Source organism: Urocitellus parryii, chromosome 11, assembly GCF_045843805.1.
Source record: "Urocitellus parryii isolate mUroPar1 chromosome 11, mUroPar1.hap1, whole genome shotgun sequence".
NCBI classification, from domain to species: domain Eukaryota; kingdom Metazoa; phylum Chordata; class Mammalia; order Rodentia; family Sciuridae; genus Urocitellus; species Urocitellus parryii.
Genome location: NC_135541.1, coordinates 20,377,819 through 20,396,781, shown reverse-complemented (window position 1 = coordinate 20,396,781; position 18,963 = coordinate 20,377,819). Strand labels below are relative to the sequence as shown.

Below are 18,963 nucleotides of genomic sequence, written 5' to 3'. Positions count from 1 at the left end.
TCACTGTGTTGCTTAGATGCTCACTAAATTGCTGAGGCTGGCCTTAAACTTGCAATCTTCCTACCTCAGCCTCCCTAGTCGCTGGGATTACAGATGTGTGCCATTGCTCCAGGCTACAATGCATTTCTTTTAAAATATCTTTTTTAGTTGTAGGTAAACACAATACTTTTATTTTGTTTTCATTTTTAAGTGGTGCTAGGGATCGAACCCAGTGCCCCACACATGCTAGGCAAGGGCTCCAGCACTGAGCCACAACTCCCAGCCCCTACAATGCATTTTTTAAAAGAACAGAAATAAATATAATGCACAAGAAGTCTATCTTAGTATAGTGAGGTTATGGGCAATAATTTTGTCCTTGTATATTTTCTACAATGAATGTGTTTTTCTTTTTAAAAATTAGATAAAGGACTGGGGATATAGCTCAGTGATAGAGCAACTGCCTAGAATGCTCAAGGGTCCTGGGTTCAATCCCCAGCACCACAAAAAAGAAAAATTAGGTAAAAACACAACAGGTTACTGAAACACACACAGGTGAAAACAGGCCCACAAGGGGTAGGCTCACCTTCTGCAGGATGGGGGTGGGGCAGATGTTGTCAAACAGGACTGAGTTGAAGATCCCATACACACCGTCATCAAGATGGTACACGATGGTCTTGGGGGCGGAACCATTTTCCTCTGCAGGGAGGGGAAGGGTCAGGGGCAACACAAGCAGAATGTAAGGGGCCTGAGAGTGGGGAGTTGGTACCATGGTGGGCCCAGCAAGCATGACAGGTCTGTGAAGCCAGAGGGCTGCCTCTTCCTCAACTATGGGGTGGGTCCTGCAATTGGAGCTACCAACAGCCATCCTTCTGATGACATGGGTTCACGGTTGTGTTGGGAACACCCACCCTTGCAGCGTTCCTGCCTGGGACACATTACCAGCCTGCAGCTGAGCCCCTAGGTGTCCTAGCAAAAGCAGAAGAGTAGCCCACCCAAATTCAAGGCCCCAAGAAGTTAAGCCTCTTGTTCAGAAGCACATAACAGGGTGGTGGATGAGCTGGAATGAGAAGCCAGGTCTTCTGACTGGACTAGGTAGGCTAATCCCCCCAGATCTGTGACAGAGGCCAGAATGTCATTCCTGCACACGTGCGCGTGCGTACACACATATACACACATACACACACACACATACACATGCAACATCTCTACCTGGAACCCACCACCCTGCCATGTGAATCATCCCTGAAGCTCTCCCTAGAGTCCTGGAAGGACAGAGAAACGGCAAAGCCCAAGATCAGAGTCTCTGACACCTCTCCCTCAAAGAGCAAAGAGAGGTGCCGAGGAGGCCTGATTTGTCGATCTGGAAGGGCAGAGAAGAATGTTTACACTGGTGGTATGGACACACAAGCTGAATCAGCCCAGCCTGAACTTGAATTCCAGCACTGCCTCTTGTCAGTTGTGTGACCTTAGGCTGCTAACCCAACCTCTCCTTGCCTTCATTCTTTCATCCATAAAGGGGACTTTAACAAATATAAGTTGTTGTTAATTATTTTATTAAATTATGAGGATGAATGAACAAGACATGAGGAGGAGACAGACATGGGTCAAACACAGGCTTTACCTCTTTACAAGCTATTAAGCAATTCACTTGTGTTCCCTTTAACTCTGTTTCCTCATCAAACAAAAATGGAGTCAGTAAAGAATCTATTCTATGTCCATCTTGATCTCAATCTGCACAAAATATGAACATGCCTTGGAAAAAGGATGCTAAACAAGTGTCTTGGGGTGAGTGGACCCAATTGTAATTTTCCCTACAGCAAGCACCCATTCTCCAGACTCCCCCACCCCCACCTCTAGGCCTAAATCTAGACGCTGCTCAGCCAGCCACTGTCCCCAGCTTTAGGGAAGAATGGGGCTCTGCTATCCATCTGGCACCTACCCTCCCTGCCAGGCTGGTCCAGAAGAACCTCCTTCTTGGCAATGATGCTGACTGCCACGGTGAAGGCGGAGGTCACATAGTAGCGCCCCAGCTCAGCAAGGATGTCCACACCACAGCCCTCTGGGAAGTACAGGTCCAAGGCTGAGTTGATCACAGAAGCAATCTGGTGAGAGGGGATGAGGGGACAATTATGTGTTCAAAATAGACTGGAAGCCTATTCTGGTTTGCAAGGTGAGGTTTATGCTAAAGATCTGCTACAGGTCCAAGTCTGTTTCTTGAAAGCTGCTTTGATTTCAGGAAGAAGGATTTGGCAGCTGCTAAGGCCCCAGCTAGTAATTTGGGGCAGCTAGACAGGTGGGAGGGGGACAGGGCTGAATCACGACCCTCGTGCTTATATAAATCACCCTGTTCAGTGCCCTCATAAAGGGGAGGAGCATCCTTTTTGCTAGGTGCTCAAATCCAGAAGCCCTGATGTGGATGGATCTTTCTTTCATAAATAACCAGTTCATTAAATAATACATTAAATTAGAGAAAAAAATTTTTAAAACAACCAAGGAGGAAAAAGAAGATAAAAGACATCCTAATTTTATCATGTCAAGGAACCTAATCATTGTGAGCTTTCTAGAGAAACTCCTTTAATTCTTTTTATGCAAACATTTTTTATTATAAACAAGATGGGTCTGTGTATATGTTCTGATTGCCTGTTTTACTCAGTAGATTGAGAATATGTTCACGTGAGTGAATATTTTCATCGTAAGAATGTTCCATGCCAAGGCGTGGTGGTGTATGCCTGTAATCCCAGCAATTCCAGAGGCTGAGGTAAGAGGATCTCACATTTAAGGCCAGCCTCAGCAACTTAGTGAGGCAGGCCCTAAGCAACTTAGCGAATCCTTGTCTGAAAATAAATGGCTATGGATGTCACTCAGTGGTAAAGTGCCCCTGGGTTCAAATCCCAGTGCCAAAAAAAAAGATTTATAATCTAACCAATCCCAAGTATTAGATGGTCTAGGTAAATGCACTCAATTTTGATTATATGCAAAGCTGCAACTCTGGTCTATGAGGCTAATTCTTTGGGTCCATTTGGTATTAGCTCCTCTGGGTCAATTCCTAGCTGTGGAGATTCCGGAAAAGGCCTCTTTCTAAGAAAAAGTGACTCCTAGTGGTAAGAATAAGGATTGCAATGACATTTTCCTGCCTTCATCTCACAGGTGGAAGGAGACACAGACTGGGAGTGGATCCAAGGTTGTTTTTCCTTCCCCTGCCTTCCCACCTTATTTTTTGTCAGCTCACCTGAGGGTGGACAGGGCATACTCAGACCCTCAAAGAGTCTTATGACATGCAACTAGGTTTTGGCTAAGCCTCACACAGGTTTGGTAAGCGGGTTCTGGAACCAGGCTGAGCCTGGTATGCAGCCAGCTCTGCTGTGGACTCAGGAAATGTCAAAACCTCTGAGACTTGGTTTGCTCAGCCTTAGCATGAGGTTAACAGTAGTGAGATGATCCAGGGAAAGCAACGAGAACAGCATGTGTCACACAGGACCCACTCACAGTATCCTTGTGATCACTGTATCCCTCCACTGTGTCCCCCTGCTCCCTACCCAGAGGGCCCAGCAAGACACTACTAGCGCCAGGGTTACCTCTTCAAATCTCACTTTGGCTCCCTCTATGCCAGGGAAGCCTCCACCAAGGTCCAGAATGTGCATTGTGTGGCCCAACTCGGCACCCATTTCAAACACAAGGCGGGCATCTGCGATGGACTGAGCATAGGCCTGAGGGTCAGGACAGCCACTGCCAACATGAAAACTGGGAAAGGAAGGAAGAGACTCAGCTTACATGAAGAGCCCCCCCGCCCCAGTTCCAGTGAGGAACAGCCTTGGGCAGACACGTGGGACAGTGTACCCATGTTAAAGGTACAATGACTGAAGGCCTGAACCGTTAAATGGGTTGCAAAGGGCCATGTGGCAAGTAAGGACTAGACAGGAGGCACTTAGTGCTCCTCCCATGCCCCCATGCTGCCCCTGGAGAGGAACATTAAGGGATAAGAACTAGGGCCCCAAGAAACCCAGATCCAGACATGCCTGCCCCTCAGCTATGTGGCCTGGACAAGTTATTCAGCCTGCCTTACTTTAATTTCCCCAAGGCCAGGTCCCTGAGAAGAACCTTCTGGAATAAGACCTTCTGGAGATTGTGGAGTTAGGGAAGGGGACATTCCAAACCTTCTTTTCAGAGAGAGGAAATTCTCAACTGGCAAAATTCCAGGCCCAGGGGTAGGCCATGCTTGGAAGCTCTGGGCAAAGTCTCATACAGGATGATTAATTCCTGGGAAACAGGCAGAGGACTGAGCATGGGTGGGGGTGGTGGGGATCCTGGTGCACACCTCACACCCACCACCTCCATGTGGCTCTTCTTGGCATTTTCAAGCAGATGTCTGCAGGATTTCAGCGACGCTCCAAACTTCAGGCTTAGGCGGCTCAGGGAGTGGGAGTCGTCGGTGGCAATGCACAGCACCATCCTAAGGAAACAAGCAGTGCACCCTGCTGGGTGAATCCTGCCTTCGCCTCCCCAACCAGGTCTCCTCTGAACCCAGAGCTGGGGACTCGTGGCTCAGAGCCAACTGAGTCCACAGCCTCCCATACCCCTCCTCTCCTGCTCAGCCATCAACCTCTGAGTCTTGGATAACCCACTCTCTAAGTGTCCTAGGACCCATTCCTACATTCCTGGTCTACCTCCCCTGGGCAGCTCCCATCCTTCCAACTCAGCCTCCACACCTGGCAGAGTTTTCAGACATTTCAAGCATGAGGGGAAACATTTTGCTGAAAAAGCCTTATGAAGAACCCTAGTAACACGATGGAAGCCGCTTTGGGTAAACCAGAGTGGCCTGCCACTCAACCTGCTCTTCACCCAGGGCTCCTTCCTGGATCCCCAGGGTACCTAGTAACCTGTAAAAGCCACAGCCAGAGCAAAATGTCCAGCCCTGGCCCCTTCCAGAATCCACGTCTGCATGTCATTCACTGTGTGCTCTGCCCATCATGGCGTATTCCAGCTGCATCACATTGCTGCAGATTCCTTGGATAACCCATACTGTTTCCAACACCAGTCTGTTTGCTCATGTAGTTCACTATGTGCCCTTCCCAAATTTTATTCATTCCTCAGGGCCCAATTCATGTGCCATCTCCTCTTGAAGCTTTCCTGACCACCCCCACCCCCGCCCAGGTTCTCTCAAGCCTGAGACTTGACCTCCAATACCGTGGGTCTTTTCTGCCTGGCTTGTAACCAGTGCCTTTGATCTAATCAGACCCTGGCATCCTGGGCCCAGTCAGAGAGCAGCCACCTCAACCTCCTGTAAGTGTGGCCAGGTCCAGGACGGGGTCTTCTCCCAGCTCCCCACACCTCCCACCCTTCCTGCCCACACCCAGCAGCCCAGCCTCCCTGCATGAGTGACTCTTAGCTTACTTGGCACTGGGGTGGCTCTTGACCACCTTTGCCAGCTCCATCTCATTGTCGAAGCTCAGTAGCCGCACCCCATGCTTAGCAGCATACTTGATCTGTGCGATTTGCTTACAGGGGTTGGCATAGATGATCTTACTGGCAGGGACACCAATGCGCTGGACCAACTCCATCTCTGCCTGTGGGGTCCCAAAGGTGGTGGTGAGGAGGCACCAGGGCCTGCTGGCCCATGGGAGCCAAGGAAGCACAGGTGAGGGGCAAAGTCTTAGCTATTCATGGGGAGGTCCATAACAAGTGGGCCATCCCTTTAAGACAACAGATAAACAAAAATCAGGACTTTATGCTGATTCACTCACTCTGCGCTGCTGCATACAGCCATCCCATGGTGCGCTGCACAATCCTGAGGAGTCCCATTCACAGCAATTAGAGGGGTTTTTCATACATTTATTATAACTCACTGGTAGTAAATCATCTAATTCTTATAAAATCAGCATATTTATTATAACAATTAAGTCTCTTAAGGGGTACATTTTCTAATTCACATGAAGGCCCTATAGGGACTCATGATGGTCCTGATGACAGGCTTCTGATACATTTTTCTGGCAAATTTAAATGTTAAATGAATATTACTTGGAAAACAGTATGGAAGTTCCTCAAAAAATTAAAAGTAGAGCTATTAGGATCCAGAAATCCCATACTGGGTATATATCCAAAGAAACTGAAATCAGAGCCAGGCACAGTGGCACAAACCTGTAATCCCAGTGACCTGAGAAGCTGAGGCAGGAGGATCGCAAGTTTGAGGCCAGCCTCAGAAACTTAGCGAGGACCTAAGCAACTTAGCAAGACCTGGTCTCTAAATAAAAATAAAAAGGGGTGGTGCATGCCTATAATCCCAGCAGCTCAGGAGGCTGAGGCAGGAGGACCATGAGTTCAAAGCCAGCCTCAGCAAAAGGGAGTAAAATCTAATCTGTCTCTAAATAAAATACAAAACAGGGCTGGGGATGTGGCTCAATGATAAAGCACCCCTGAGTTCGATCCCTAGTACCAAAAAAAAAAAAAAAAGGAGGAGAACGAAATTGAAATCAGTATGTCAAAGACATGTCTTCTACACTTTCATGTTCATTCCAGCATCATTCATAATTAGCCAAGTTATAGAATCAACCTAAACATTCATTGATGGATGATCAGATAAAGAAAATGTTATACACACACACACACACACACACACACACACACACACACACAATGGAATACTCTTTAGCCTTAAAAAAGGAAAGATGTCTTGTCATTTATAATTTTTTTCTCTTGTGATGCTGGTAATTGATCCCAGGGGCTGCATACATACTAGGCAAGCATACTACCACAGAGCCACATCCCCAGTGCCTGGAAATTGGTCATTTTTGATGACATGAATGAACCTGGGGGACATTATGTTAATTAAAATAAACCAGAGACAGAAGGACAAATACCATATGATCACACTTGTATGTAGAGTCTAAAAAACTCAAATTTAAAAGAAGCAGAGAATAGAATAGTGTTGGCCAGCAAGGTAGAGGAGCTGTGGGGAGAAGTTGTCAAAGGATACAGTGTCAAAGATAAGTCCAAGAGATCTCTTGTATGTCTTGGTGACTGTAACCAAGAACAGTGTACTGTATGCCTGGAAATTGCTAAGAGTAGATTAGGTGTTCTCATCACAAAAAAAATGAATATGTGCATCAATGTGTTATGTCAGTTTGATTTAGCCATCCCACAATGTAAATATATATCAAAATATTATGTTGCAGCCAGGTGTGGTGGCACATGCCTATAATCCTAGCAGTTTGGGAGGCTGAGGCAAGAGAATTGCAAGTTTGAAGACAGCTTTGGCAACTGAGTGAGAACCTGTCTCCAAAAAAGAAAAAGAAAAGGGCTGAGATGCAACTCAGCAGTAGAGCACCCCTGGGCTCAGTCCCCAGTACCACCCCCCAAAAAATTATGTTGTATCTTATAAATATATATAACTTTGTCCACTTGATAAATAAGACCATTACTTTGTGTATTAAAAAGTCTATAAGACTGAGCACCTAGCTGGACACAGTGGTACACGCCTGTAATCCTAGCAGCTCAGAAGGCTGAGGCAGGAGGATCATGAGTTCAAAGCCAGCCTCAGCCAAAGTGGGGTGCTAAGCAACTCAGTGAGACCTTGTCTCTAAATAAAGTACAAAAAAAAATAGGACTGAGGATATGGCTCAGTGGTCGAGTGACCCTGAGTTCAATCCCTGGTACCTCCCAAAAAAAGACTGAGTAGATTTCTGGGAGATCACCCAGCCCCAAAGGTCTATGCTATGCAGGGTACCATGCTGGGTGACTCCAACTCAGCCCCTCTCCCCTAAGGCCTCCTCTTCCTCACCTTTTGTTTATTTATTTGGTTTTTCTGGGGGGTTTTTTTGCAAGGCTGAGGAGGGAACCGGAGAGCTTTGAGCATGCTAGGCAAATGCTCTGCCCTGAGCTACACCCCCAGCTCTTCCTCACCTTTATTAATACAGCACTACTTGATTGCTGCATTAATGGTACAGACAATGATGGCTGGTGGTGGAGGCAGTGGTGGCGGCTGTGGGAGTAGCCATGTTCATTGAGCACCTGCCACAAGCTGCCCTGACAGAGGTGCTTGATATGAAGTGTTGGTAGACCTTTTTTTGTAGAAGGTCTGAATCATATTTCAAGCTCTGCACATCATGTGATCTCTGTCACACTATTCAGTTGCCATTGTGGCACCAGAGCAGCCAGAGACAATGCATAAATGAAAGAGTATGGCTGTGATCCAGTAAAACTTGATGCAGTCAGGTAGTAAGCTGGCTTTGGACCACTGTCCATAGTTTGCTGACCCCTGCTTTAAATGCATCAGTTTATTCAGTCCTTACAATAACCCATTCAGGCGGGTATTAGCTCCATTCTACACAGAAGGAAACTGGTGCTCAAAGAGGCTATGGAACCCATAGATGGCAAAACCAATTTTCAAATTCAAGTCTGACTCTTCATGAATAAGTGAAAGAAGTCAAGAGCGAGCCAGTTTTGAAATATGGCAGGAGACATAAGAGCCATTTGTAACCATCTGAGTTTGTAATTAAACTCTAATTTTTTATTTAGCAAATTTTTAGCACTAGGTATTTATATGCATTATTTCATATAGTGCCTATACCTATCCTATGAAGTATTTACTGGCCACATTTCACAGAGTACAAAATTGAGTTCAGAGAGGTGCACCTGCCTATGAAGATACTGTCAGTAAGTAGCAGAGTAGGACACAAAGGTCCAGCTCCAGAGCCAGACTCAGTCCCCCCACAGCTTGCTTCCCAGAGGTGGATGTGGCCTCCACCATGAGGTCAAGTGCATGTGAAAGTGTGTTTTTGCTCCCTGCCTTGCCACATGAGGTGAGGGGAAGAAACAATGATAACACCTGTGATTTAGCTTTTATTATAAATACTTAAATATTATCATTTATAAAGGCTCGCTATATGCCAGCCATTGCATTTAGTTTGAATTTTAAATGCATTCTCAATTAACCTTCATAATACTCTTGTAAGTAAGAGACTCAAAAGAGGTTAGGTGACTTGTCCAAAGTCACAGAGTTTATAATGAAGACACAGCTGGGACTGCAACTGCCATACTTCAACCTGCACTGACAGGAGTCTCTTGTGAATTTATTGAGTTCTAAGGCTCTCTGATGGGTGCTAATGAAAACAAGTCAGGCAGCACGTCTGACCCCATGGAGCTTTCAAGCTGCTGGGAAAGACAGGCAGTCACAGATGAATACTGAATAATGGTGGAATTATAAATTATTAAAAGGTTGAAGAAAAAGTACAGTATGCTAGAGAATGCTGGACCAAGAGACCTGGATGTGAGGGATAAAGGACAGCCTTTCTGGGGGTCAGGAATTGAAGCAAAGCCTGCAGCGGGCCTCTGCCAGACCAAGAAGGAAGAAAAGAAGGTTTCCAGGAGACAAAGCAACCTGGACAGAGATTCTGGGGCAAGAAGGTGCTCAGGCAAACCAAAGAACAGAGGCTGTTGGCTTGGCTTGGGCAGGGTACATGTAGTGAGGAAGATGAGGTCAGGAGGTGGGCAGAGCTCCCGAGAAAAACCAAGGAACTGCTGGTAGGTTTATAGTTTACCCTGAAGATGATGGAAAGAATTTTAAGAGTTTCAAGAAGGGAAATGACACAGTCAGAACTATATTTTAAACACAAGGTCTAAGTGTTTATTATTCTGTCACCTGAGGAGGGGCCTGAGGGGATTCTGGGGAGAGTGGTCACTGGCTGTCATAATTGCCCTGGGAGAGATGATATAACCAGCTCTGGAAAGACTGGGAGATGTGTTCCAGAGGCTGGCTACTAAGCTGATGATGGACAGCATGTAGGAATGAGGGGTGAAGATATGTGAGAGGCGCACACACTCCCAGCAGACCTAGGCATCCTCATGAGAAGAAGAGGGGGAGATCAGGGGTGTGTGTGAGCAACCTGGTCCAGGCCTCTGCTGGCCAGTCAGCTAGACAGACAGGTAGGAGCTGGAGGTTAATATGTGGGAGGCTCTGGCATACTGATGGTATTTAAGCATTGAGACGAGATGAAATTCTCTAAGAGGAGGAAGACTTTACAAGAGAGGGGGTCTAAGACAGAACAAGGAGGAATGCTACCATTTGGAAAGCAGTAGATGATGGGAGAAGCCTGGCCCAAGGACTCAGGAGAAGAGAAGAGGGAGACAAATCCACAGATGATAATGCCATTCTCAATGAGCAGCAGCGCCTAGCGAAGGTGGGGCGGCCCTGCAGCACACTCTGTCCTCTTACGTATCTCTGAACTCTCTAGGGCACACGTGAATGTTATTTTTAAGAATATGTTGCTGAGTAGAATGCAGTTAAGAGGTCAGATAGTGCCTGGGGGGTGGCACACATCTGTAATCTCAGCAACTCGGGAGGCTGAGGCAGAAGGATCACAAGTTCAAAGCCACCCTCAGCAACTTAGCGAGGCCCTAAGCAACTTGGAAAAAAACTGTCTCTAATAAACAATAAAAAGGGCTGGAGATGTGGCTCAGTAATTAAGCCCCCATCCCCCAAAGTTCAATCCCTGATACCAAATAAATAAATAATAAAAGATGTCAGATAAAAAGAGGAGCAAGGAGTATCTTCAGACCAGGTCCAGATGTGTCAACATGGACATATCTCCAATACCTACTGAGTTTAAAGTTGTGTGGAACAGTATTACCACGAGTGCTTTTTATATACTGTTAGAAAATTGCAACATATTTTATATACTCTCTGTGACTCGCTGATGTGTTTTGTAGATGCTATATATCCACCAAACCCATAATGGTCATTATCTATGGAGACATAAAACTGATGCCCTACTTTATCTTTGGGTGAATGAATCAATGTATTATCTGAATAACTCACAAATTACTGCTTCAAATAAAGTGCTCATTGGATCTTGAAGGTCCTTGGGTACCTTGATAACAGGAAATTCTTTCCAGCAGTGAGAGTGAAGGCTGGGCAGCAGTGGCCTGAGGAGCGGTATTGGGGGACAAGGCATTGAGTGGGGACAGGCAAGCATGCAGACAACCCTGCTGATTTGACCATCGTGGGGGAGCAAGGCACTGGGCTGGAGGAGGATGTAGTGTCCAAGGAAGGCTTCTAAGGATACAAGGAAGCTAAGGGAGTCAGCTAAGGACAAGGGATGGGTTTGGAACAATGATATAAGGTCCATGGGAAGAAGCCAGATGGACCTGAGCCCTGTGCTAGCCATGGCCTGTGCTCCTGGCTCTGGAACATGTCGAATGGGTGTCTGTCTATACATCCAGCCCTAGCTTATGCCAGGCCCTTCCCTTGGTCAATGTCCACTATGGCATGGTGCCATTAAGCATGGCCACCCACTAATATCAACCAGAAGAGGGCAGCCTCTCCCCTTTAAGAAAAATTCTAAGTCGGGCTGAGAATGGAGCTTAAGAGAAAGTGCTTGTCTAACAAGTAGGAGGCCATCTCCAGTGCTGCAAAGAAAAAAAAAAAAAAACCTTTTAATTCCCAGGAGCCACCTCTCTGTAAATGATGCCCCAAAGGGTCTGAATGATCCGAACCACAGGAGGGAGCTCAGACCTCTACTTGCCCTTATAGGGAAATGAGGGCAGACAACACTAGTCAAGTACCAGCTCAGCCACCTCCTTTTCCAAGGACCTTGGAAAAGACAACAGCAATGGAGTTGAAGATCACATTGCTAGACTCAAGCTGTCACCTCACAATGCATGACCCTGAGCAAATCCCTCAACCTCTGTGCTTCATTTCCTTATATGTGTAATGTGTCTCCACAAGACTGTTGTCAGAATCCTGATAAAATAATGACCTCAGAGAGCTGTTGCGAGAAAAAAATGAGATCATGTACAGAAACTTCTTGGCAAAGTGCCTGGCACAGCAGATGCCCTCAGCAAACAGTAGAAATTTCTACTATCTTCAAGGTCTCCTATACCCTAGCACCTAGCATTTCTGCCCTTTGGAGGCCAGCCCCAGAGACTAAAAAGCCAGGCACCTCCTCCCTGGGTTTCCAGAAGCACAGCACTTCAGTCAGTGAGGTTTTGTCCTATCCTTCACCTCTAGACTAGGGGAACCAAGGGATCCTGTTCCTTCTCGCCCCAAGTGGAGGCCCAGTGTGCTGCAGGAGGTGGCTGGGAGGACAAAAGTCTTGGCTCTGGATTTCTTGCCACGAGCTTCACAGGGCTTTATGTAAGACACACATAACATGAGATGTGCAAAGCAAGAGCAAGAGACTCACCACCAAGAAGAGCAGGAGTATTAACATTCACTCCCCAGCAAAGGACCTTGTTCGGATCACTCCACCCCCATGCACACCTCTCCCCACCATCCTGCCCAGGCTGGATCTCTTCCTGTCTATTCCAGCAGTCCTTTCTAGAACTCTCCTCACAACATCCAGCCACCTTGCCCATCAGGGTTTAAAAGGGAGTTCCCTCAAAACAACCATTATTAACCATCTAGAAACTGAGAACAGCAACAATATCCCAAAACAATGCTCAGCAGGCCTGTTCCTATCTCAGAGCTTTGCACCTGCTGTTCCCTCTGTCTGGAATGCTCTTCCCCTAGCTATCCACCTGGCTTGATCCCCTGCCTCCTTCAGATCTGCATTCAAATTTCAGCACAGCCTTCCCTGGCCAAAACAATGCAATGCTCTCGCCCAGCATTCCCTACTTCTCTTTCCTGCTTCTTCACCCCAGCGTTTACAACCTAAAACACTCTGTTTTCACAGTTTCCTTTGTTTATTTTTTTAAAAAGCAAGCTCCATGAAGGAAGGGCTTTTTTGTTTTGTTTGATTCATGGCTAAATACCCACCTAGAATAATATTTGGCCCCACTCTAGCTGCTCAATAAATATTTGCTAAATAAATGAGATATGTTCAAAACCATACCCTGAGGATACTTTATAGCTTAAAGGCTTTTTAATCTAGTCAGAACAGAATGAAAATAGATGAAGTAGGCATTCTACTCAAGGACAACAGAGTTTGTCTTGTGCAATGCTATACCTCTAGCTCTACCAAGCAGTCACAATTGTGGTTCAATGACTATTGAGTGACAGTACATAAGCAAAGTTGATCAAAAGCCAGTAGGAGGAATTAAGATAACAGCAGAAATCAAATTAGAAAGCCAGTAAAATTGGCAGCAACAACAAAATTGTAAAAGGATTAAAGAAAAGCACATTCACACATTAATATTATAAAAGAAAAAATAAAACCAACAATGTAGATGTGTTTTGTTTTGTTTTAATTGGAAGAATACCACATATAGCTCTATGCCAAGACATTTAAAAACCTCCGTTAAAAAAGAGACCCATCTACCCAGGGACACACAATGTTCCAATTTGGAATTTCAAATCTAATAAATTTCATGCTCATTTCTTCCTCCCTCATCCCTGGAGCCTCCTCCTGAGTGGATGGCTTTCCCAGAAGGTAGGGACCAACTGCAGATCACTCTTTCCCAGGGCCCAACCACCCATCAGGGCCACAATCAGTAGGCATCAAAGATCAGTGCCCAGGTGAGGGCAGGAGCTCACCTTGTTAGCACAGCTGAAGCCCAGCCCCAGCTCAGCTAGGACCTTCAGCACACCCAGGCTGCTGTTGCACTTGACAGCATAAAAAGGCCGGACTCGAGGCAGGCACTTCAGAAAGCAAAAGTGCTTTCTCACCACGGCACCCAGGTCTGCCACGAAGAAGGCAGCAACCTCGCCCTGCACAACAAGAGGTGGATGGATGTGAGACACTACAATACCCAGCTCCCTCCCGATGCAAGCCATCCATAATCATTCCAAATACCTACCTCCAGTTCAGTTCTGGCCACAAAGTTACCCTGTTGTGTAGGATGGAAGGCAAACTCCTTAGCCTGGCATTCAAGGCCCTGTGATCCAGCTCTCACCCCTCCCCTCAACACAGCTAAAATGCCAACTATAGGCTGGATCATTTTTCTACCTCCAAGCCTTTGTTCCCACCGACTCCTCCACTGGATTTAGCAAAATCCCAATCTACCTTCAGGTCTCCTTCCAAATGCCACCTACCCCAAACCTGTGAAGCAACTTAGCCTTGAATGCTGCTGCTGCATTTTGCATGTGCTTCCAAAGTAACAGAACTGCATATACATCAGTCTGCACCAGGAAAGGCAGATGCTGTGGCCTACAGCCCACCATCTTCCACACACAGTTGCTCATGAAGCCTTGAGGTTGTCCCACCGCCACCACAAGCAACACCTATGGACAACTGGTTATCACAAACTGGCTTGAAGGCTGAACATGTATGAGCCTGGGTAAGATACATTATTTAGACCTTCCTTGAGACTCATTTTCCTTTTCCTGCAACATTTTTTTCCTCATGCCCATTTTTCGTATTAGATAGGCTGCTAAGGGACAGAGATGATCAGACAGGTCTCTAGCCCTAAAGGGGCTTCGGTCAGAAGAGACCCCTTCAGTGAGTGCTAGCAGTATGTTTCCACAAAATGTATTGGGGGCCACAGAGAAGGAAATAAAATCTGTGCTTGGGGCAATCAGGAAAAAGCAACACAGATGAAAAGAAAGGAATACTAGAAATGGGTAAAGGGGAGAGGCTTTCTGGATGTTCTCTGTCTGGATGTTCCAGACAGAGAGGACAGCCTGGGTAAAGTCAGGGCAATAGAACATAAGGCATCACTGGGAAATATGAATAGAGTAGTTCAGCTCTGATGGAGCATAATACATACTGTGGGAATATAAAGGCAGAAATGGGGCAATGGAAACAGACTTGATCCTGTAGCAACAGAATTCTGATTTTGAGCAGGGCTATGATATAGTTAGAAAGGTGGGATGAAACAGGGGGTTGTTGCTCAGGAGGCCTTTAGAGAGATGAGGACTGAACTACATGATGAGGACTGAATCCCTGGAGGGTTATTTAAGGAGGCAGACCTCACAGAGATGGGTGATGTTTACATGTGGGAGGTAAAGGAGGAAAAGTAGAGAACTCCCAGTCTGCTGTACTGAAAGGCTGGGTACAAGGCATTGATACTGTTTGTTCATCAAGGCAGAGAACACAGGAGGGGCAGATTTGGAAACTGGAGATAAAATGAGCCAGTCTCTGGCAAATATTTAGGACTGAATACCAAATAAGTGGAAGAATAATATGAGGGCCCTAGGAGCCCCTCCAGAGGAGAGGACAGGGGACCCATCCCCCACTCCCAGCCTCTCACCGTGGTGGCCTGTGAGGCCCCCAAAGTGAGTTCCTCCAGCAGGTCTTTGGTACTGAAGCCCTCCTCCACCATCACAAAGTCCGATTCACTCAGGTAGCCAGCCATACTGAGCAGGAACAGCCGCCGCTGCCGCCGCCGCCTCCGCCTTAGAAAGTATGCAACACACTGCGGGGGGGGGGGGGCGGAGGAGGAGGAGGAGGAGGAGGAGGAGGAGGAGGAGAGATGGAGGGCACAGCTAAGAGGCATGATCCGCTGCGCCCCTCGCCTTCCAAATTCCGTCACGCCCCGCCCCCAGGACAAGCTTGGGAGTTTGGGTTCACTGGGAACGTTGGGGACGATCAGGAATTCTGGATGGGACAAAACATTGTATGCCTAAATGTCATGTCTGTCAGCCTCAGTTGCCCCACTTGTAAAATGGATGGATTGTTTTGGAGACCATTTCCAGTTCCCAAATTCTGGGTTTGGAAAGAGGTAAATAACAAGAGGGCAGGAAATCTAAGACATCTGGGTGGGGAAGTTTCCAAGGCGCCCCCAATCCTGACCACGCCCACCTAGAGAGGATGCCTTCGGTCAAGCCAAAGATTCTCAGCCTGAAAACAGCAGCTTAGATTCGAGTCCGCTCTCTGCTAAGTGACCTTGGGTACTTTCCGACCCCTCTCAGAGCTCGGTTTCCCCGTTTGTAAATGGTTGGTCCTGTCATGCTAGAATTCTAAGCAAGCATGAAGGTGCCACATGGTGGGCGGGGTCCGCGGGCTCTGGGGCGCGAATCTAAAGCCGGGATTCTGCCCGACTGACCCCTCTCGAGAGCAGGGCTGAGGTTCCGTCCCAACCCCCATACCCCCTTACCAAGCCCCGTCCTCCTTCGCGGGGGCCAGAGCCAGGCGCGCTGCTAGGGGGGGTCGCCGGTGACCTCGAAACTTGTGCAACACCCCGAGAAGGAGTGGCAGTTGCGGAGCCGAGGCCCCTGCTGAGAGGAGGCAAGAGGGGCCAGGAGGCAGGTCAGCACCGAAGCGGAGGGCGCCCGCTCCCCGAGGCTCCCCAAGCCACTCCCTGCACTCGCCTTAAAACGCATTTACACGGCTTCGGCCCATAGGTCTCCCTAGCGAGTGAATCGGATCCTCGGCGCCTCCGCTCGCTCGCTCCCCCCGGCTCCGGCCCCGCGGCCTGCGCCCCGCGCGCCCAGCAGCCACCGACCCCACGCCCCGCCTTCCGCCTGCTGTCCGCTTATATAAGCCCCGCCCAGGCCCCGCCCCTAGGGTCCTAACTCCGCCCCTGCTAGCTCCGTCGCCCTGGCAACCGGGTGCCGCTAGCCCATTGGTCGATTCGGACATAAAGCATTCAGCTCTGCTTGTGGGCTCCGCAAACCTGCGCCGCAGTCCCTCGCGGATCCTTCTCAGAGGTTACCCAAGCTGGGAAGTCGGAACGGCAGAGCCACCACCTCGGAATTCACAGCGTCTACACAGGTAGCACCTTTAGATCCTACGTCTTGGGTCTTGGAGGGTGGGCAGAAAGCCCACCCTTGAAGTGGCTCCAAGAAGCCTTTTCTGAGTCTGGTCGAACTCCCTGGTGCCTTTCTCTTCTTTTCTCCCCCTTGTGAAGTGTTCGCTCACCCACTAAAGCCAGGATAAATGTCATCTCCTTATATTACTTTCAAATAAAATCTTTTTTATTAAATTGCCTCTTCCAGAGATTTTTTCTGACTCCACCAAATCGAAACCCAAGTCAAATGTGTTCAGAAAGCCTTTTTTTGTGACATTCCAGGCTCAAGTGGTCCCTCCCTCCTTCACCCTCCGAATCTAGCAAACTCGTGGTCCTCAAGTGAAATGTGTCTCCTCCAAGAAGCTTTCTCTGACTTCCTCAAAACAAAGCATTTCTTGACTCCTGTACCAACAAACTCCTGCTTATTCATCAGAGTCCAGTCCAACGTCACCTCCTCTGTTGAGCCTTCCATGACTTACCTAAGGGACAATGGAACTTCCACTACTTCTGTCTACCCCGACTTCCCACTCATTTGACTCTTGTTATCTGTAACTGAAATTCCTGTTGTTACTTTCCATTTGTCTGGCAACATTTCTCAGCTAGTTTTTGAGCCCCAAGGACAGGGATCCAGAGCTTGGCTTTGCAGAGTGCTCAGCACCTGGCATATGCAGGTGTTCAACAAGATGCTCTGATAGCTCGAAGGCTAATTTCAAAAGTTCATCTGGAACAGTCATTGAAGAATAGTCAACACATTCTTGCAAAAGAAGAGAGAGAATTTTCTCTACTAGATATCAAAAAATATTTTTATTAGGTGACAGTCTTTAAAACAGCCTGATGCTAGAGCAGGAAGAGACAACAGAAGGATAGAACAGAGTCTAGAACAGTTCTGTATACATTGGGGAACTTGATACACAATGAATGCAGCATTTACAATCAGTAGGGAAAAGATCTGGTAGTCTACCATGTGTGATCATGTCCCCATTCAGGCTATAATTTTGTCCTGCCTCAGTATCTCCCTAGGACATTCTGTGAAACCTAATCAGAACATGCTTGGTACACAGATGAGGCAGGGTAGTGACCATGGAGACAGGGAGGGCCATTTTCTGCTCCCTACTCAACCAAGCCACACAGGACAACTGAGTATCCTTGGTGAGTCACTGCCTGGACCTAGGTCACTTCTGCATGGCTAGATTCCCTGCTGTGGATTCAGAGTTCAGACAGATTTCTCTGGGCCTTCCTGCCTGGAAACTTGGTGCTTTCCATGCATAGGAAGAACCTTCCTGGAAGCAAGCAGCTTTACCGGAGGCTCAGTTGCAGGTTCCTCCTTCAAGAGATTAGTAGTTATTTACTCTATAGTATGAGAACAAGCATCTTTAAAAAAATATTTTAGTTGTAGTTGAACACAAGACCTTTATTTTATTTATTTTTATGTGGTACAGAGGATCAAACCCAGGGTCTCGCACGTGCTGGGCAAGCGTTCTACCGCTGAGCCACAATCCCAGCCCCGAGAACATTCAACATCTTTATCCTCTCTCAATAGAGCAAGTTCTCATGTGCACCCACAAAATGGTATCGTAATTTATATTCCATGTATGTGTGTTAAAATACACTCTACTGTCATGTATATGTACACAAAAAAAATTCTAAAAAGAAGAGCAAAGTCCTCCTGAGAAGACGCATCTACTGAGACTCAGTAGAACAGGACAGCCATAGCAGAAATCTCAAAATATGATATTGAGAGGAGGGGAAGGGCACCCAAACAACTTTGCCTCTACTTTTTAATCATCCTTTGAGTTGTCTGTGTTTGGATGCTATTGTCTGGCTCACCACATTTTCTCATCACCTGTTATGTAGTAGACACATAGTAGGTACATTTAGCATGTTTACTGAATGAGTCCACATAGGTAAGAAGGAACAAACAAACTGGACAGAATCCAGTCTGTCCACTTGTAATCTGTAAGAGTAGGTAATCAGAGCAGAAAAATCTACATCCTGGATTGGGTAAAGATAGGATGTGTCTTTATCTTTTTTTTCTACTGGACATGTTACGTCATTGAATCGCCATGAGAACCCTATGTCATAGGAGCTATAATTGTTCCATTTTATAAATAAGGAATCCGAAGCTCAGAGTAATTCAGTAGCTTGCCCAGGATCACACAGCAAGTAAGGGTGAAGCCCAGATTTAAATGCAAGTCTGGTCTGAGGGGTATGTGGCCCAATGGTAAAGTGCTTGCCTAGTGCTATAGTTCAGATCTAGAATGCCCCCCCCAAGGGCTCATGTGTTGAAGGCTTGGTCTCCAATGCAGCAAAGTTCAAAGGAAAGTGATTGGATCATGAAGGCTCTGACCTCATTACGGATTAATCCATTGATGGATTCATAATTTG

The 18,963-nt window shown here is 47.1% G+C and overlaps 1 protein-coding gene across 4 annotated transcripts in view; it reads right to left on the bottom strand.

Moving 5' to 3' along the window:
- Azin2 (antizyme inhibitor 2) overlaps positions 1–16,271 on the bottom strand; it is a 31,472-nt gene extending 15,201 nt beyond the window's left edge. The window contains exons 1-10 of one of the 4 annotated variants that reach the window (XM_026406829.2): positions 16,160–16,271; positions 15,946–16,066; positions 15,100–15,264; positions 13,708–13,737; positions 13,445–13,618; positions 5,371–5,543; positions 4,295–4,429; positions 3,555–3,720; positions 1,919–2,081; positions 563–675 (exon numbers count right to left, since the gene is read on the bottom strand). In XM_026406829.2, the coding sequence (XP_026262614.2) occupies positions 563–675; positions 1,919–2,081; positions 3,555–3,720; positions 4,295–4,429; positions 5,371–5,543; positions 13,445–13,618; positions 13,708–13,737; positions 15,100–15,204 (1,059 nt within the window). In that variant the 5' untranslated portion in view covers positions 15,205–15,264; positions 15,946–16,066; positions 16,160–16,271. Of the gene's footprint in view, positions 1–562; positions 676–1,918; positions 2,082–3,554; positions 3,721–4,294; positions 4,430–5,370; positions 5,544–13,444; positions 13,619–13,707; positions 13,738–15,099; positions 15,265–15,945 lie in introns of those variants that run through there. The other 3 variants (XM_026406831.2, XM_077791169.1, XM_026406830.2) reach the window with 3 other exon arrangements.
- Positions 16,272–18,963: the final 2,692 nt, after the last annotated feature.